At 34.7% G+C, this 20899-nt stretch overlaps 2 protein-coding genes across 2 annotated transcripts; one reads left to right on the top strand and one right to left on the bottom strand.

The window, feature by feature from the left end:
• Positions 1 to 8: 8 nt before the first annotated feature.
• RFNR2 (root FNR 2) lies at positions 9 to 4158 on the bottom strand. The gene is made up of 5 exons (XM_022290905.2): positions 3877 to 4158; positions 3538 to 3594; positions 2327 to 2659; positions 1758 to 1977; positions 9 to 812 (listed from the first exon to the last, which is right to left on the bottom strand). The coding sequence occupies exons 1-5, from the start codon at positions 3898 to 3900 to the stop codon at positions 313 to 315; spliced, it is 1134 nt and encodes a 377-aa protein (XP_022146597.1). The 5' UTR covers positions 3901 to 4158; the 3' UTR covers positions 9 to 312.
• A 2302-nt stretch (positions 4159 to 6460) lies between these two features.
• Positions 6461 to 14207, top strand: NF-YA7 (nuclear factor Y, subunit A7). Its single transcript, XM_022290936.2, has 6 exons — positions 6461 to 6631; positions 7567 to 7621; positions 9119 to 9261; positions 12319 to 12420; positions 13065 to 13229; positions 13622 to 14207. Exons 2-6 carry the CDS (start codon positions 7594 to 7596, stop codon positions 13799 to 13801), a joined length of 618 nt encoding a protein of 205 aa, XP_022146628.1. The 5' UTR covers positions 6461 to 6631; positions 7567 to 7593; the 3' UTR covers positions 13802 to 14207.
• Positions 14208 to 20899: the final 6692 nt, after the last annotated feature.

Here is a 20899-nt window from a genome sequence, read left to right as displayed (position 1 = left end):
AAGAGAGCTCATCAAAACCCATATATTGAACTCAGAAGGCTTGCTGACAGTTGAATTCTAAAATTTGAAGTCTATACCAATTCCAAGCATATTCAAACACTATCACAGATTAAGGTTCTGCATAGGTTCCTTAGTCTATGTAATCAAGAAAGAAATATCAGCGTTCCTGTAGTTCAATAGAGACGAGCTGAATACGATGGCAGTAGCAGTAGCGGTAGCCACCTTATTCCTCATCTTAACCTATGAAATTGAAAGATGAGCAATGCCGAGAGTAACACAGAACAAGAGATGTGTTGCTACATCTATGCAACTTCAGTAAACTTCTACGTGCCACTGTTTGTTCTTTTTAAGTTGTGAAAGCTTCTCTTCCCATTTCTCACCTCTTTGCTCTGCAACCCTTTTCAGAGTTTCCTGAATTCCAGGCATCATCCCCTTCAGTCCACAAAAGTATATGTGGGCTCCGCCATCCAAGAGCTTAAAGATTTCGTCGCTGTACTCCTCGATCTTGTCCTGGACATACATTTTGCCTCCGGTCTTGTTCTTTTGCTCCCTACTAAGAGCTCGATCATACCGGAAGTTATCTGGGTAGTCCTTGAGATACTTGCTGAATTCATCATCATATAATAGACTATCATTGTTCGCCACTCCGAGAAACAACCACGCAAGGCCACCAAATTTGAATGTTGGTACAGACTCCATAAACATTCGACGGAGATAACCTCTAAATGGAGCAACGCCAGTGCCAGTAGCAATCATTATGTGGGTGGCATTTGGGTCATCTTCAGGAAGAAGCATTATCTTGCCAGATGGGCCTGGAAAAACCGATGCTAGTGTTACATTAACAGCAAAATGACTACATAATAATCACCCTAAAGAAAGATAACAAGTTTGTAATTGAATCAACAAACTTTCAGAGGAGAGCACAGAGAACCAATTTGCACATATGAAGTGCGTGAAATTCAGGTCCAGTAGCACGGAATCTTTTGTTTTCTCCTTATCATTCTTCTGTTTCCCCATATGTAATCATAATTACACGGTTATCTAAAGGGAGGGAAAAAGACAGCAAAAATATACTAGCTATCCACCATTCTCCTCTTGTGCACTTGTTCGTTCTTCCCGTAATAGCTTTCCTCTCTTACTCCTCATCAATGAATGATCAATTTGAAATAGAATATATATGAAAGGCATTGGATAAAAGAATAATTTGCCAGTTGCTGCAATACACTGGTCCATTTTCAAGTAAATCTCCAATCAATTATGATGTACATTATACCTTCTAGGCACTAGGTAATATAGACTACTTTTTTTTTTTTAATATCCGGGAGTGTCTGGGCCAACTTATGTGTATCTCGACTAATCTCACGGGACAATCATCTAACCCTACCACATTTAGTTGCCAAGAAAATTTGTAAGATGTTAAATCTTAAGTAGGTGGTCACCGTGGTTTGAACTCGTTCCCTCTAAATTCTTTAGAATTTACCTTGGTCCCTTTGGACCGATGGGTCAACCCATGATGGTCAGGTAATGTAGACTATGCTGATATGTATTTCATTTTTCTTAATAAGAATCTTGATGTGTATTTTCATACATTATGTAGATGTATAAACCAAACATCTGACAGCTGATGCCAAAGCTTTAATTGCATAAAATCAATCATAAAACGTCAATATTTAACAGTTCTTATTAGTACTGGGGCAAGGAATAGGTAGCAAGTCCACAAAGAGCTCTGACACTATGGACAAAATGAGATTAGTTACCTGTGATCTGAATTTTATCTCCAGGCTTTGAGTCGCACAAGAAATTGCTGCATACTCCGTTCTTTGAAGGATCCTCCTTTCCAGTTTCCGGGTCATAATAAACGGCACGACGAACACATAAACTAGCAGTCTTGCCATCAAAAGAGTCGCCATACCTAGTTGATGCAATCGAGTAAAGGCGAACATTGTGTGGATTCCCTGGTTTCTTAGGGTTTTCACCCTGTGATACAAGTAAAATGTTATTTAGCTGAAGCTTATCATAAGAAGTCCACAAAAAAAGACAAGTAAGAGGTCACAGAAGAAGGTAAAGATACTGTAATAATTTTAGCAATTGGAAAGTGAAAGACAAATGGAAATAATGTAGTATGTTACGTAAAATCTAAAACCAAAATTTAGACCGAGTGTGTCATTTCCAAAACGTGTTGTATCATAAATGGAAATTCGTGATAAAAAATCATTTAAATCGAAATAAAACCAAGATCTCAAAATTCTAATGTGAAAGTCTCATTAAGTGCAGGAACATCAAACAATGCAGTTGCAAGGGAATGACCAAGTCACAAGTTACTCACTGGAGGAATGACGCCGTAGCTCTGTCCTTCCCAATAGGGAACATTGCCGCCATGATCAATTACAATATGACAAGTCTCTCCTGGTGCTTTAGGACCAACCAGTCTTTCAACCGAAACAATAGTTGCGGTGTAAGGTTCTTTTGGTTTGTATAAATTCAATGGAGGCTCTTTGACATCTTCAAGTTGTAAAGGTGCAACAGATACCTTTGGTACACTTGCTTGTTGCACTGACATGCATACTGTTTGCCAACCTCTCACCCTAGTGCTCCTTCGATTCAAGTCCAGAGCTAAGACAGGTGACCATGACTTATCATGAAAGTTTAGGCTATTTGCCTGCCCCAATGTCAGAGGAAGTTGTTAAGAGATTTATCACGCATTATGTAGAGTGTATAAGGGAGAAAAGCTCTTTCTTCCAATTATCAAAAAGAAATAATAATAATAAATTATCACACATTATGTAGAGGTATAATTTCAGCGTCTTCTTGACAAGTGCAAGAGAACAACACAGATAATAAGCATCTTTTATTTCCATTAATCATTCTATTATTGTTCTTCATACAAACTTTTCGAATGCGCTTACATGCCTTTCCTTTCAAGGTTCGATAAAATTAGCTTGCATGAAGTCCCTCTAAAGAACTTTCTATCATAGACGGGAGCAAAAGAAAGAATGAGAAATAATATCAAAGAGCCACTTGAATGATATGTATGAAATAGGCCGAATGCATTTCTATTTCCGAATAGTTCACCATACATGTCTCATCCTAGATAAAATCTTCGAACCACTAAAAGCCATTGAAACAAAAGTGAGAAAGTACGAACAGAGGAGTTCATCTAATGGCAAATCATTCATCATCGGAAGATTGAAGCAACTAGAACCTTCGACAAGAGAGGGAGACAAAATAATTCAACCATCCCATGTGTGCTTTAAAACCAGCAGATCCAATAATAAATGTAGACTATCCCTATGGGCAGATAATTTACCAGACCAGACCTCAAGCTAAGTATAAATCTCACATGATTCATATGGTTATGATCTTGGATGCGTATGCTTACGGTACTTTCATTTGTTTATTGTTGTCAATACTACAAGTATAAGTTATAACTGTGCGCATAAAAGCTCGTAATTACAAGATCCTGTAATACCATCGATCATATTGTTTTTTCCAAGCTACTTGCATGTATGAGCAAAAAGAAGGGTCAGAATTTAGAACCTTAAACACTGATCTCTTGACAGACAGATCACTTCCAACTGGAACAACAACAGAAACCTGCAAAAATTGCACACCCAAAAATTTAGATTCATAACCAAAGGCAAACCACTACGTGAGCTTCTACACAGATAACAGTGAATTATAATGGAACCCTAGGATTCCACCAAACAACAGCCCCACTGAGCTCTAGTAAGGGAAGATTTCTAGACTTAATCCCAGACCCAGAAAAGAAAAACAAAAAAACGGAAGAGAACCCCAAAAACATCATACTTCTGCAGCATTTCCCACGTTTTACACGCAACAAAGCAGAAGAGCGAAGAAGAGATACTGAAAATCAACCTGAGAAAAGGTGGAGTGGGCCATTTCCGAATCGCGGAGGCTGAGTATCAGGAAGAAAGCGATGGTAAGATTATCGAAAGGAGGAGGTTCTTATAGGAGCTGCTGGATCATGCCCAGAAGTAGAAGGAAGTCAGCAAAGGGAGGTGTAGATCAAATTCGCTTGATGGTGTGTGACCCCTTGGAGACTGGCAAGGGACGGGTTTGGCTTTTGGTTGCTCCAACTATTCACGTGATTGGTGATTCATTTGGCAAATATACGGCCCACGCCATTGTTTTGTTGGCTGCTTCAACTTCAACCTTTGTAATTAAATTGTTGATTAAATTACATTCCTTCAAGTGGGAGAGACAATTCAATCTTCACTAAGGAAAATTAAAAAAAAAAAAAAAAATCGTCACTTTTTTTCCCTTATAAAGTGCAACATGTGGGGAAGGTCCCAACTTTATAAACTTTATTGGGACTGTAATGGGAAGGAAATAGTTTGGTAGTATTTATAAATATAATAAAGCGCAAAAAAATATGATAATTATGTAGGGTGGATGTCTAAAGGTATTGTGATAGAAATTTATCTAAACAGAAAGTTATACCATATTTATAAATATTTCCAACGAGCTTTAGTTCATTTTGATCTTTGTATTTTCAACTTTTATTCATCTTACTCTATATACTTTCAAAACTTATGTTTGATATGTGTATGTTTAAAAAGTGACCACCTTCGTCCGTATTTGTAAAATTTTAACACAATTTGTAAACATGATAGAAACTTTTTAATATAAAATACGGAGCTCTAATGTCAACCTGAGCATGATTAAGGTTAAGCCATTTACGACAAAAATGTCGAATTTCTTGAGCTCTAATGGTTAATTTGTATTAGCAATCATGGCCTCGAAACACCCATGCAATTATGCCAACGGTGTTAGAACTAAAAAACATATACACACACAGAAAAACAGGGTCTAATAAATATATAATACGAGACATAAGTTATTTAATTTTTTTTAAAAGTTTTGTAAAGTACGTAGACAGATAATATTGATGATTCACACAAAAATTATAATCTAAGTAGCTGGCAGTTCAAAAGTTGACCTGTGGATGCAATTGTTTCATCCTTCGTTGGACTGAAGGATTAAAAAATATGTTGGTATTTCGAAGTTCAGAGTAACGTTGGTTGTTTATTGTTTATGTTTTTTATTTTTTTTCTGAATGAAATCTGAGCTGTAGCATTGAATATAGCCTGAGATGGATTTTATAATTGTAAAGAATACTGTTAATTATAAACTATTATTACCTTTCCAGCTCCCTGCTGTTTAATTACACCAGGAGATAACAAAAAATAATAATAAATAAATATGCCTCGACCCGGACATTATAATTATTATTCCTAGAATTAGATGGTCTAACAACAATGAAATATGTAAGTATTTATTTTTATACAACACATATAGAGGAGGGGATCGAACTCATGAAAATATGTGTTAATCTATTTGAACTAGACTCAAATTAAGATTTTTCTCGTTAAATATCTTTAATAACTATACATACAATCTTTCAATGTATTTAGATTGATGTATGATACAACTAACATTTTATGAAAATACACCTTTAAATACATTATTAAAATTTAAATATTTTGTTAGAATTTGTTATAGGGAGAAAATAGAGATCAAGCTAAGCAACCGAAAAGAGGAAAGAGAATCGAAGGAGCGAACTCGGAGAGAGGTAAGCGGATTGGGGCCCATCGATCCAGGTCGGCCGTAGCCGACCCAGGGTCATTATACCCCATGCAAGCCCAGTTCGAGTCGACTTGGTCTTGGCCCTGAATAGTACATCATCAGGCTCATTCTGTGATCTCTTGAGTGCATGAGGATTCGACGAATGTAAACCTAGGAGAATTAGGGTTCAGCTGAAGGGATTAGGGTCAAACCCTAGAGATATGATGTCTAACAACCCTACTATTTATACCCGACTACTCTACTTCGGAGCCCATGTGGCAAAAGCCAACGGTTTTAGTGTTGTAAACAGGTCTCATCAATCCCTTTGTTCCGGAAGATTTGTACAAATTCGACGAGATCCCGAAAGGCAGAATTCTAACATCAACAGAATTCAACCATTGTATAACTTCATCGTCGGTTGTTTAAAAAAAAAAAAGAAAATTGGTCATCATCTATTTAACTCAAGAATGATAATAAATATCTATATCGATACATATTTAATTAAATTGATTAAAATACTTATCTTCAATTTTCAAATTGTATACTGCATTTAAATAAGTAAAAAATGATCGAAAAAAACCTCCACTCGCGTTTCAATGGCAAGTTATATTTAGGTTTAATGACGAGCAGCACAGTGGAAGAATAAAAACGTGTTTTTTTATTCTGTGTGAAAAATGAAAATGATTTGATGACGTCATGGGAGCAGCATATCTCGGACGATGGGGTGTAGCCGCAGGCGATTCCCACTCATGAATCGCATCCACTCACAGAGTGGGCCCCATGAAGTTCCTGGTCTAGATTAGCCACCTCATCATTTCGGTCAGGTCAGTTCTGTGCCCGAACTGCCCGCCCCATTCTCATCGCCGCTCAGGCCCAGGGGCAGCAGCCGAAAAATCAGAATGAGAAACAAATATGCTAATTGGATTTTGAGCTTCAGCTTCCGCTGTCTCCTCAAACTCACAACAGGAAGAACAAAAGACAAAACTCCTCCCTCAACTCTGCCTTGCACCAGAACAACAACGCCTCCTGAATTCCCACTCTCCAGGTCAAGTTTCCATTTTCAAACCCTACTTTCTTTCTTCATCAATTCTCCAACCCATGCATCTGCACTAAGTTAATCTTTATGTTTTTTCCGTTCCTGTGTTTGACGTTTTCTCTTGTTTAATTCGAGAATTATTGTGTGAATATTTTGTGGGTTCGGTTTTTATTTGAAATTGGACAACTATCTGTCTCGTCTGTGTTGATCGAATTGCTTGGACTCGATTATGAGTACGTGGTGAAGTAATCGTTCTTCGGTTTACTGCTCATATGTGATTCCTGGTTTCTTTGTTGGGTGATCATGCACAAAGCATACGTTGTTAACAGTACTGAGATAACTCTGCAATGTCTGGTATAATGGCGACCAAAAGCATTTCACATGTTATGTACGTCAATCTCATCCAAATTGGTGTGCGCCAACCTTCTCGACTTCTGAAAAGACTGAAGTTAATAAGTTTAGCTTGTGGACTTCCTGCATGATGTTTGCCACTCGTGCTGGGTTGATTTCATATGCTCTCATAGTTTACATCTAAACACCGAAAATTTCTATTTACTTGAAAAAGGAAAATACAATCCAGTTGGTCCTGGCTGGTCCTGCTGCTATTTTGGTCATGATGCCATATGAAGGTTACTGGTTTATGTCACCGTTCACCTTTTTTTTTTTAAATAATTATTTTTATTTAATAATTTCAATTGATATAATGTAAATGAGTTTTGAGGATGTTATTTAACCTTGAATATCCTGAATTCGTGTTGGATAGCTGTGCAATCATCCTGGCATTAGTTAGGGCTTTTTCTTGTATATGCAATATCTGTTGGAGTTAGTTTTGAAATGTGGTCGCCAGACCTTGGTCATACTATTCTATTCCTTGCACCCATTCCGGATATATGTGAACTGTTCCAATATCACCAGGCTGACAGATTTGTTGGCTTTGATGTCAGGTTTCGTTTGGTTTGCACTACAACCCCATGACTTCTTCTGTCCACGATTATTCTGGTAACTTGATCAGACTTGTGTTCATGTGTTAATGGTGTTTATTTTTCAATGTTTGATATTCTATATCATATACTGTCAAAAACTTGAAAAAAAAGAGAGAATGTGTGCAAACTTTTCTGCCTGCTGCTGCAGAAACTATAGTTGCTGTTTCTGTCCTTAAGTTCTCTTATTCGGTTACTTTTGATTTACCTCATGATAGAATGCTCTTTTCACCACTCAAATAGCATCTGTGGTATAGTTTGCTTCTTGAATTATGTATTACATGTTATTTTTTTAAAAGGAAAACAGGACTTTAACTAAGATGAACAAAAGAAAGATATTCGCCTGGCCATGCCAATAGAGATGAACAAAAACTCTCCAATAGGCAACTAATGAAGAGATAGAGTAGTAACAAACAGCTTTTTAGGGGCACTCCAAAAGGAGGCATTAAATGAATTTAAACCCAAAGTTCCCTCTAGGTAAGTTTTTAATTATTATTTTTTTCTTTGAACTCCAACATTCTAATTATAGCTCAAAAAATATTGATCCACAAAATGCTAGTCTTCTCAAGAAAAGGATGGCTGCATGGCATCTAGACGAAGAACTCTTTTAATTTCTTGGGAGACTATATTAATGTTAAAGCAATTGGAAAGACTCCACTGACTCTGAATCAAGAAACAGGTGCTTGTCATCTTCATTTGTACCCTTGCACGTACTGCATCACCCATTGGATATAGAAAAACCAAATTCCTTTCCTGAATGTTATCATTAGTGTTCAACCCTCCCGAAACAAAGATCACCCAACTCTTTTAGACACTTAAGGTTCCACAAAGTGCTGCACAATCAGAGGGATTGTGAATCAGTATAAGTGATGTCACAAAAAAGAGTTCTACAAGAAAAGTCACCAGATTGATATGTCTTCCATGCTTGAGTGTCATTGGCAAAAGCCAGTAAAACACCTTCTTTGAGATGCATAAAGGCTGTTGATTCTATCGCTTTAAGTTCCTCATTGAGATCAACAGCTAGAAATATTTCTTTTCTGTCAGCTAATGCATAAATTCTTGGAAAAGGCCAAGAAGCCTTTCCTCCACACTTAGTTTAACTCTATCGGAAGTTTCATTTAGCAATTGAAACCCATGGATTTTGTTGGCTGGTATTCTGTTTTCCAACAAGGAGAAGTAGATTGACCAAAAGAAGACTTTCTATGCTTGCTTGCATTAATTCTTTGCCATATGGCATCTTTATCATTCAGATTATAGTCTCTAAAGCATTCTTTTTGGGAAGTACCATGAGATCTTTATGTGAGTTCCATTTCTATGTAAGAATATCGTTTGTTTTTTGCTCCATTTTTTTGAATGCGTTTTTCTATATGTACCTCATATTATAGGCTGATTTTTTTGGCCACTTATGTGCTCAATAGAGTTTATGGGCTCGACTGATTGCTTTGTGATATTACAATATTGTCTTTTTACTTCAACTGGGCCTGGATAAATTTTGCTCTGGAAACTGGTTGTCCAGATAATGGTGAGGCTGATGAGCAGCAAAAGTACTCAGAATCTCAGAATCATTCTTTATCTGTCATAAATGGACTGAATCAACCCAGCATCCCAACCCCAAATCAGTATGTAACACCTCCACAAGTTGGCGCAGGACATGCTATGGTACTATATTCAAACTATTCTCTCTCTCTCTTTTACTTTTCTTAATCCCTTTGTGGAACTTGGTTTGCAAAAGCTCTGCTCAAGCCTTATTATTCATTCATTTGTTTTTTTTTTTAATTTCTTTTTCTGAAAAAAGAAACAAATTTTTTGTGAATATAGTAAATAGTTAGAAGTAGGTTGTACGAAGAAAGGAACAGAAAAACTTCCTACTCCCAGGTTATCTTATGATATGGTTTACCATATCAAGAAGGGTTTTTTATATCATTACTATGTTATTACTTTTTTTTTTTTTTTAATGAAACCGTCTACCTTTTGGTAACTTGAAAAATAGTAATGCATATTTTTGTAATATTTTCCTACAGTTTGGTTTGAAAGAAACCGAAATATTTTTTATGGTATTGGAAGGGCTAGAGAGAAATTTTTGAATGATATTTCCTCTTTTCACATCTGATTATTCTAGTATTTCCAAGGTTTTTGGTAACTATTCCATTTCTTCAATTTTAGCCAGTTGGGAAGTACTTTCTTAACCCTTGTTACGGGACTTTTTTCTCCCTTTGTCTCACTTTTTAACGTTTCATTTATGCAATAAAATTGGTTTATCTGGTTTGGATTTTTTTTATCTGATAAATGCTATGAATTACACATGATGTACTTATTATTTACATTTTAAAAGATAAAAAATTCAATATGCAATTTTTATGAACAATAACTATAATTCACAGTAATGCATTTTTAGTCTGAAGTATTTAAAAGTATATAATGTGATAAAATAATTTTCAATAATGTTCTCCTGACGTATGACTCGTCTTGTAAATAAAGTTTCGTGAAAGAAAGTTAATTCACCAAACATATAGAATTAAAATCAATAATTTGAATTTACGTAATTATATATATCTTATTCATTCCTTTATTATGTGGCTTACACACCATAAAGTTTAATTATATATTTTGCACTATATGGTAAAAAATTAAATATGTTATATGTAACGATAAATTTAGCTTCCTATATTAATAGCAAATAATTGCCTTTTCCAGTTTAGAAAATGATATGTATGTTTTTATCAATGCAATTGATAAATATTCCTTTTCTTTTATCCAATTGGTGAAGTTTTTTGTAACTCCCTTGAATTGGGATCCTCCCCACCTTTTATAATTCCACACTATCAATGAAATTGTTTCTTATAAAAAAAATTATATGTATGTTTATCTTGATATTATCTAACCAAGAGTTCTTTCTAAAGCGTAGAGGCACTAGTGCATTTTTCAATAAATAAATTCAGCAGAGGCACACAAAAATAAAAATAAAATTGATAATTTAATATATGATTAACATAGTATCATGAAGCATGGGATAATGGAAAACAAAAGCAATAATGCTTTATTTAGATATTATTCAAAGAAGTAGGCATAGATTCACTTTTGAGAGCAATGCATATAATATAACTAATATATTTTTCTATAAGAATTTCATTATCAAGGAGATCTAGTTACAAAAGAAGGGGAAAAGCAATCTCCAAAGAGCCAACGGTACAAAAAAGACTTTCATTTGGCATTAAAATTCACAACATTGTAGTTACAAAACATCTTGTAAATTAGACACAAAGATGGCACAAAGAACGAACTTCCCGAAACACAGTGCCAAAGATTCTTTGCCTTTGAAAACTCTTTGATTCCTTTCAAACCACATTCACTGAACAGTTTATAAAATTTATTATTAGTTACCATTATATAATACGTTATATAACTATTATTAGTTACTAATGTTTATAAAATTTATTATATTACAAGATAAGACACAATGAGAAATGTGATGTGGCATGTTTTTGGTAGTACAGTAGTTTTTGAAAGAGAGCAGGGCTTTTTTGTGTGGGGATCTTAATCCATAGCAATTGCTGAAGTCCGATGGCTTAAGTTTCATGTCCTTGCATGCGTGCTTGGAGGTTGGGGGACTTCTTGTGGACTTCATCTAGTTTTTCACTCTCTCGCTCTCTCCCTATATATATAATAAAAAATGGAATAAGAAACGAACAATTTTCAGCGAGAGCCCGACTTCTCCAAAGCTAAGCCTCCCGCCATTATCTATTTAAAAAAAAAAGTGTTGTGGACCTTATCTAACCTAGGAATATGGTTTCGTTGTTTTTGGCTCCTGTAAAATTATTTCCCTAGTCTGCTCTTTTATTAATGAAGCTTCAGAATGATTTCACTTTATCTTCTTTTGTAAGTGCCATTAGTATCGCATCCTACCCTCTGCTTCAATTTTTTAATATCCGAAAGACCTTGCTAGAAACAGAAGTGTGTAATTCTGCTCTATTTCTTCTCATTTGCAATTAGTTTTTCTACAGATGTGTAACCAAAATACATACAATATGATTGACATTCAAACAATTCTTGTCAGTTGCAATCTGAATGTGGAAACTGTATACTTAGTAACAAAGTTTCGGTGGATGCAGTGTTAATTCTAAGCCTAATGTAGGAAGTGGGTAATTATGACCAGGTTTTTGTAGAGACGTGTATGTTTTAGGGAGGGTGTCATGAGAGAGAGAGAGAGCCTACTTTCATTTGGCAGTATATTCATAATCAGTTCCTGTTCTACTTCTAGAGGATTGTATTCACTTCTAGTTATATAAAGATGGATGGTTGATAGAAATCATGTTTTGCCTTTAATCCACCTAATTTATGCATGATGTAACGTTTCACTTTAGTCACTGTCACTTTCCACCGGAGACAATGATCTTTCATCTACCCTAATATGAGCATAATTTGATATGTTCTTGATCTTGGCCATACTCACCATAATTTGTGTTTAAATAAATGAATTCTTGGTCTCTGTCCACGGGAAACAAAAGTTGGTGAGATTGAGAGTTTTTTCTGACCATTATAATGGTTGGGACAGTTTCTGATTTTAATTGGACATTTGCAGTTATGATGGTGTTTTTTTAAGTGGTTGTTTCCCTTTTCTAGACAAAGAATCTAGTTTTTAGTTTTACTATTTGTTATTAATGGCTTTATTTAGAGCTTATTTAACTAATTTGGATTTCTGGAACTTCTCTGGTGAAGGCACCCCCAGCTTATCCATATCCAGATCCTTACTACAGAAGCATCTTCACTCCCTATGATGCTCAACCATATCCTCCACAGCCCTATGGTGGGCAACCTATGGTAAGTGGTTTTTTATTTTTCAATAATGTCAATAATTTTGGCTGACATTTTGAATAGAGACATCAAGTAATGTTGGTGAGAATTGATCAAGGAATGGTAAACCTTCCTCCTTTGGAGAACGTTGAATTTTTCTGTTCAAAATTTTTGACCCTACAGGCTGGGGGTAGAGGGTACCCCGCCTGAAAAACTACAATTGTCTGTTTCTTATAATATTTTTTTATAAAGAGAGCGATTTTATCTTTCCTATCATGTTCTCCCTGAAAAAGAAGAGGTAAAAAAACCAGAAAAATAGTTTATAAAGAGAACACTAAATGGGAGTAAAGAATTTGGTGCATTTTTTTTCCTCTTTAAAGATCACAATTGTTGATTCTAATGAAAAACAGGAATCGTGAAAGAGTCCTCTTTGAATAAAATGATAGAAGCAACATACAGCCTGGAAGGGTATAATTATTTTGTTAACTTTGGAGAATACGATAACTCGCTGTAGATACATGGATCGTAGGCTTTCTAAAACCATAAAGAAATGAAAGCTTAATTTATCAGATTATTTTATCTATATGATTTATAACTTGCTGATTTTGATATATTGGTTTGTTTTACCTTTTTTAGTCATTACTTGATTTCTTGTGTATTGCTCATTTTAGGTCCATCTTCAACTAATGGGAATTCAGCAAGCTGGGGTTCCTTTGCCAACAGATGCAGTTGAGGAGCCTGTTTTTGTGAATGCTAAACAGTATCATGGCATTTTACGACGTCGACAGTCCCGTGCAAAAGCTGAATCAGAAAATAAAGCTTTGAAGTCTAGGAAGGTATGCAAGCACAACTATTACCCCAGTGTTAAATACTGCGTGTGCATAATTGTATTTGTGATAGGCCTCCCGTAGTATATACTATAAAAGAAGGGGGAAAAATGGTCTAGGTAGGTGTCTAGGGGGAAAAATGGTATAGGTAGGTGTCAGGTAGTTAGACGAAAGAGCTGATTCTGTTAATTGAAGTGTGACGTGAGATGAAGTATTAGCATTGTACTAAGTGGTGGTAGTTGTGGTAGTCCTCCCCACCCTTTTTACTCTTTCTATCAGAAGTTCAGAACCTATCAAATTGGGGAGGGGGGTGGGTGGTGAGAAAGACTTCTTGGTTAGCTTTCCTTTCATGTTGCTTCATTCTTTGGATTTTGACTGCTTAGCTTCAATATATTGTGCAGCCATACTTGCATGAATCTCGACATTTGCATGCATTGAGGAGAGCTAGAGGTTGTGGTGGACGGTTTCTCAAATCAAATAAAAAAGAAAATCAACAAAATGAAGTGGCATCAGGTGGTAAATCTCAGCCCAATATAAATCTGAATTCTGATAAAAGTGATCTTGCTTCTTCAGAGAACTGATGTATGGGAGATTGTTGATGAAAGGTGAATGACGCTTGTCAACAATTATAAGGAAATTGAGGTCTCAATACCAGCTTTGGTTGTCTTAGTATTACTTCACTCAGTCTATACTAGCAGCATTGTAGCATATAGGTTTCAGTAGCACATGTTACTTAGGGAGGATCCAGAATGTAGCAGGCAAAATTATGCTAGATTTTATACCATCTCAAATACTGAAGTGAGTAAGCCGATTGTTCTGTTTGAATGGTTGCATTAGGTTGGCAAATATTAGATTCACTGTTTTGTAGTATTAGTGCTATTTACGTTGCTCCCCACCTAAAAAATAAGTTAAATGGTTGAATTGAAATGATGGAACTAGTAATGTAACATATTGATCCTAGCAGTATTTTCTTTTATTTTCCTTTTTCTTTTGTGTGTTTTGAAATGGCAGTGTTCTAGCTTTTGCTGAGAGAAAAGGTAAACACTTTTCCTTGGCCAATTTAGTTGTAAGGATCCCCATCAACATATTAGCTGAAAAAGACAACAAAATCCGTTTCAAAGAGCAGCCGTACACTCAAATTCCCCAATTTTGAAGCCTAGTATTTGAAATAGCTGCAACAGATTGGCACAGTACATATTAAAGCTGATCTACCTGAAACTTTTGTGGGAAGCATTTTAATGGAAGGAAAGGAGATGGGGCGACGAGATGGTCAGGTCTGGGTTGTATTGAATGTACAAAAAGAATAAACATTCGTAGTGTTTGGTCGTGTTCTAGGAATAAAAGGAGTGTAGGCAAGTTGATAAAGCATCTCGATATCAATCTTCAAAATTACAGCAGAAAATAATAGATTCAACCTTCTACTGCTGGATATTTTGAACCTGTAAATAACGAGACAGTGATGACCACACAGTAGTGTGCAACTGTATTATAACTTCTCCAACAACTTCTGTTTACTAAACACTGCAGGGAACTACCCGGAACATCTTTTGGGACAGGTGTGCCAACTTTGTCCATATCTTGCTCTATTTTTCATGTTGTAATATATCCTACGCTTCATTCAAGCTAGGTTGCTTCTACTATGTATCTTTCACTTGAGCTAAGGGAATTTAGAACTTGCATTCCCATTCTTTGGTTTCATCAAACTTTATCTCATTTCCTTCAAGTGCTCACTGTATTATATCAATGGTTGATAATCTGACCAAGCAGTAACTTTGTTTAGCCTGACCTTGAGCTGTCTGAATTACAAATTCATATCAGCTCCTTCTAAAGTGGATCCATTGGCCCAACTCCTTGGGCTGGTTTTAACCTTACCTTTTCTGAATCTCCTGATCAATATGAGACAGAGAGTATAGCAATATTGCTTATTTGCTTGATCCTGCATTGGATTAGCCAAAAAAAGATTAAGAAAGATTGAGTTTCTGTTTATTTTAACCTCTTATTAAACCTGCTTGTCTTTTTCTTAGTTTTCATGATATATGTTACCAAGTAACTCCTTCTCTTTGCAATATACAGGTCTCAAAAGGGGGGAAAAAAGTAAGTAACTTTTTCATTTTGTGCTGGTCATATTCATACTAGATTCTGAAAAACAAAAAGAAAAATATATATATAGAAATGAAAATACATGTGGGTTGAGGCTTCACGTGTACAAAGCAAAACCACATTTCACAGGCTTTTACTATTGAAATCTGAGCCACTTTTCTCCAAGAGTGTTAGATGGTGTCCTATACAGATTCTGTAGAGTCCCTATCAAAGGGCCATTCCTTGGAAATCAAACACTTTCTTTGCTCCATGGTCCTCTCCATCTCCTGGTCAAGCCACTCTAAATCTAATAATATCTTTTCAAATTGCCACTGCCATGCCACCATTGTGAATTTTGGATCCTCCCTCATGTAGCTTTGAGTAGAATAAATTCCCTTTTGTCCTTTTGGGTGGGTTTCATTGCTCGTTCCTTTTCTATTTCTTTTCTGTAAATCACATGATAATTCATATCACATTGTAAGAAATCACTTCAGATGCCTCTAGAGGCAGCCCAATTAGCAAGGTCCTAGAATGTTTTGGTCATACCAATTTAGATGTTTCAAGTTTGAACCTTCTCGTCAGCTTAATACCAAAAAACTTTTAATATCTCTCAAATCCAAGTTTTGGAGCGGACGTGTGTGTTCCTAGATATAGGAGAGCAAAGCTCCGACTCTCAGTTAAAAAAAAAAAATCACTTTAGATGTTCAATCATATTTTCTTCAAGCTTATCTTTCATGTTACATGACGATGGTGCACTTGAAAATGGTTTGAAACTTACCAGAATTACATACTTGCTTTAGATGGTTTTCATAAATTGCTCATACGTTGTTCGCATAAAATGTCGACATAACGAGACTACTAATGACTTGTGTATCATATATGAAAGAATGACATTTTCAAGATCATGGTACAAAAATAGAATTATTATCTAACCTTTTAAATCTTACCGATGTTAACTAAATCAAGAAATCAGTGATCTATTTCCTTCAATTTCCCCCCTCCCATTTGGAATGTGCAAAAAGAATGATATGGACCTTTCCCAATAACTCTCATTGGGACATCTAAAAATTGGATCTTTATAATGCACGTGATCTCTATGGATCAGCCAATTGCAATTTCATGCATCAGAATGGCCACAAAATCTCTCCTTCCATTTTCCACTCAACTTTTTCTTAATCAGAACTGATCACAGACATATTTAAACACAAATTCTTATACTTTAGGATTACTCCAAATCATAATGGCATGTATTATGTGATGCAAAAGCCATAATTAGCAGCAAAGATAGAACAGTTTTTGGCGTTTTGCTTCACATGATGTGTATTATTCCCCTAAAGTTGGGATTTTTCTTCCTCTCTCTCTCTCTCTCTATCCCCATCCCCATGTCTTCCTTTACACCTCTTATCATGCATACAAATTCAGAGAGAGAGAAAGAGAGAGAGGTGTAAAATGCAAGCAAAGGCACCAAATTGAGGAGTGAGAAAGTGGGTGTGGGGTTTTCTTCATTTTCTCTCTCTCTCTCTTATTTTATTTTTTGTGAATGAACCTCTGCTACTTTTGGTGCATGACAGAATGTGTCATCTTCTTCTCCACCAAAAGACAACTTTTGGGACCCTCATAAATGGGGTTGGGAAAGTGATGATTTTGAGTTAATTTTTGCACAAAAACCACTCTATAGTCTACACCCATATACCAAAATTACATAATCTTTTATATATTTACATTATATAGATATATGAGTCAATGGATCACAGCCCTTGTTCAGAATTGGTGGGCTCTCCATGTCTCCAATAACCCACCTCTGTAAGCTTTGGCCTCATCTCTTCCAAAAGCAAAAGTTAACATTTTAAAGTTGAAAGCAGAATTGAGAAACTGCAGAAGGAGTTTTCATGATGAATGATAAATATAGCCAAGGAGACAAGAAAACACCAAGTGAGTCTGTGTAGCCATTGACTCCTCCTCCAATATTCCCATCATAACCCCATTTTGTTTATTTTATATCTTGCAAGAGAGAGAGCAGTGAAAGTGTGTTTTCAAGCTTTGGATGCTTTAAAGATATCAAAAACTTTGTACTAAAATGTCAACCCAGCTAGTGAAATCTCAAAGTCAATTACTTTTTTTTTCCTCTCTCTTGGATTCTTGTGGACAAAGGGATGGAGGTGGGAAACACTCTCAATTGTCACAAAAAAAAAAAGTGTGGTTGGCTTGGTGCCGGTGGATCTTAACCATGCAAGATTACGCTTTAAAGATGATATCTTTTTTAACCACCATAGATTAGCCGACGATGATTGTCGGTAAAAAAGTGAATAAACTAAGATTTAATAATCCTACATGTATTTTAACAACTAATATTAAGATAAGGCAGTTGTCTCATGAAATTTAAATTGGTTCGGACACAGTGAATTTCTTTAGGATTTAAGTAGTTGTCTCGTAAAAGTTTCAAGAAAATTAATTATTTTGTTTAGCGGGTCTAGAAAAATGGTTTTCAACTACTCTAGTGGCTATCATCCTATCTTGAAATTTAATATTTTATCCAACCAAAAGTTAATGAAATGGGCATATAGCTAGTTCATATCCAGCTCCTTTATGCCTTTTTCCAGTTAATTAACTATTTTATTATGTGATTAAAAAAAAAATAAAGTGCCCCCATTAATGTGTGTCACATCCAGAAAATTACTGATCTACATGGGTGAAACTTGAAAGCTCAAGCTATTGACTCCAAATTATTTAAATTAAGATCATGTGTCCCACAAGAATATGTAAAACCATTGATGCCCCCCAAACTCTCACAACAAGTGTATCAATCATTGCCCATTAACTCTAATATTTATTTTCCAGCTTGAAGATATACTTTTTTAGCACCTAATTTGATTAGGTTTGTGTTTTTACTTTTTAATTCACAACATGATGTACAAAAATTTAAAAAGTACCATATTAAACATTCTATTCCAAATATCTCTCATTGGTGATTTAACAAAAATGCTAAGATATCCATAAAAGATTGAAATTCATCGTCACCCGTGAACTTAAGTTTTGTGTTTTGGTGATTTGACATAGTATGAATCTTTATGATATAATTTTCTCCCCATTTAATATTAATTAACACTCGCTTGGTGATCTTGTACAAATTTTTAAGCTCACAAGTGAACTAAAGTGTTTGAAGTAAATTTTACTTAAGGAGCTCATAGCTGTTATGAGGACTATTTTTATATGTGAAATCTGTTGGGTAAATATACGTTGTATATGTAAACTGAATAACACTGGTAAACAGATTACAACGTAACTGGCTACAATAATACAAATTCGGACAACTTGATGAACACCACAAACTTAATTAAATTAGTCGAGGCACGCTTCAATAGCACTGACTTGAAGACAATTATTCGCTCTGCACAAGTTGCTAGCAGACTACAGCGATCGTCTCAGCATGATACACCGATTAACTCCGATAAAACAACAACCTCGAACTATCCGAATCTGGTAGAACTCTTAGACACTTTCTCTCAACACAAACAAGAACAAGAACTCAAAAAGAAAAGAGAATTCTTGTGAGAGGAGGAGAATACTCAATTGAGGTATGCTTGGATATCTCAAAATGAACAAAACGACAAGTATATATAGCTGTCCAAATATGTAACCTAACACACAAAATTAAACATGTAACCTTTTTTTGCCTATGATATGTATATGTAACTTTAACATATATATGAAATTACAAATTAACCAAATACATTTTCTTTTACCCCTTTAGATCCAACAAAATTTAGCCTAGATTTTGGTCACCGAGAAAATATTTAACTTTGGGATTCTCTCTTCATTGTGGTAGATTCTGGTAATAATAGAGGGGATCAATTTTTCGATGGTTAAATTTGAAACCAATTGTGTATAAATATTTATGGAGGTAGGAGAAAATAAGAACATGATGAGCCCTAACACTTTCCTCAATCTATGTGTTTTTTGGAAGAAAAAACACAAAGGTTTTGGTCTACTGAAGATGTACCAAATTCAGTAGGAGAATGATGGCTTTGTCATCATAATATATCAGCTTCATCAGTACTAAATGAAGGAAGGGTGTTGTAGTAATTAAAGGTTTTAATTTGTTGAAATTTTGGTTTGGTAATGTAAATACAAATCTAAGATGCATCCTCTTGAATGTAATAGATGGAAGGAAGATGGATATCCAATAAAAAAAAAAAAAAAAAAACCTCATATGCACGGTCATTTATGATATTCGAGTGTTTTTGCTTTAACTATTTTTAATTTAGTCTCAATAAATGTTAAAATTATATAGTTTGATGGTAAATTTAAGCAGTACTTAGTCCATTGACAAAATTTAGAGGAGGAAAAAATGTCTTGAAATTCATTTCAATTTCTTAGAATTTTGGAGGAGGAATTATAAATTATCATATTTTGAATGATCTGTTTCCTCATTTAAATTTAGGCCAATTCACTAACCAAAGTTTATCGTCAACTAATTTTAATATATATTACCAGCGTGAATGACGAAATTGAAAAAAATAATACAAATGACTAGCGATTAAATTAAAAAAAAAATACTCAACATTATGAATTAAAATATATATTTAAGTTCATCCTCCCTTTTATTTATTTATTTACTTTTTTTTAGTAAATCAGTGTATTTGAATAAAGGAGCGATCAGTTTGATCTCAAATATGACAAATTGCCTTAATGAAACTATATTATTATTAGCACATAACCTTAGATTTCCCCATTAGATTTCTATTCAAAATTTACCAATTTTTATAAAGATTTTATTTTCATGATGATTTTCCTGAACAGACAAATTATTTACTCAAAGAAGGCTTGCCTAGGCATTGTGAAAAAGTGGAGTCATATTACTGAAATAAGGTAAGCATAAAGAGTCAAAAGTATAGAGTAGTAGTGAGCATTTAAAAGAATATACTTGTGCTTTAACCCATTTGAGAATAGTTTGACCATACTCAAAAAAAAAAAAAAAAAAAAGTTTTCCATGGGTTAATTAAGACTACGAGTATTTTTCGACTTAGCATCATTTTTTCGATCATTTTACATACAACACTGATTAGTGAATTATTTGTAAAATCTGGATATAAATTATTATTAAAATGAAGATGAATCTAAACAAATATAGAAATAAATTATACATAACAATAGGGCGAGTAATATTGAACAAATTTTCCGTGGAAAATTAATAAATGGTAAATAGAAGATTGAAGTAATTTTGTTACCGTAGAAATAACAATGAGGACTATTAGTAGTGTTGCATGACCATCCCACTCGAGAATTGAGACATCTTTCTTCCTCTATTTTAGAAGAGAAATCATTTTTTTTAACAACTTATGTCCATACCTATTGGTAAAGTTGTTCCCTTTATTACCACTTTCTTTGATTAACTTTGGGAAGTGAGGTGAAAGAGTTGTCCCCATTCACTAAATTCTATTCAATTATTGGTTTGATAAATATGTTTTACTATATGTTTAGGAGTCAGGGATAAACTTTAACTTTAATTGGTTAAGGCACTAATAAAAAGTTATAAATTTAAATTTCCACTCTCACATTTTGTTGTAATAAAAAAAACATTATTATTATCTTTATTAAAA

Source organism: Momordica charantia (genome assembly GCF_013281855.1).
Source record: "Momordica charantia cultivar OHB3-1 chromosome 1 unlocalized genomic scaffold, Mcharantia_2.0 BLBB01000001.1, whole genome shotgun sequence".
Lineage (NCBI taxonomy): Eukaryota > Viridiplantae > Streptophyta > Magnoliopsida > Cucurbitales > Cucurbitaceae > Momordica > Momordica charantia.
Note: the sequence above shows the minus strand (reverse complement) of the source record. Positions and strands in the feature narration are given on the sequence as shown.

Bases quoted from the DNA above. Each gene is read 5' to 3' on its own strand.
- NF-YA7 (XM_022290936.2), top strand. From the start codon at position 7,594: ATGACTTCTTCTGTCCACGATTATTCTG. The intron at 9,262-12,318 runs GTACTATATTCA...TCTCTGGTGAAG, and splicing joins TTGGCGCAGGACATGCTATG to GCACCCCCAGCTTATCCATA. The intron at 12,421-13,064 runs GTAAGTGGTTTT...TGCTCATTTTAG, and splicing joins CCTATGGTGGGCAACCTATG to GTCCATCTTCAACTAATGGG.
- RFNR2 (XM_022290905.2), bottom strand. From the start codon at position 3,900: ATGGCCCACTCCACCTTTTCTCAG. The intron at 3,595-3,876 runs GTTGATTTTCAG...CAATTTTTGCAG, and splicing joins CCCACTCCACCTTTTCTCAG to GTTTCTGTTGTTGTTCCAGT. The intron at 813-1,757 runs GTAACTAATCTC...CGGTTTTTCCAG, and splicing joins AGATAAAATTCAGATCACAG to GCCCATCTGGCAAGATAATG.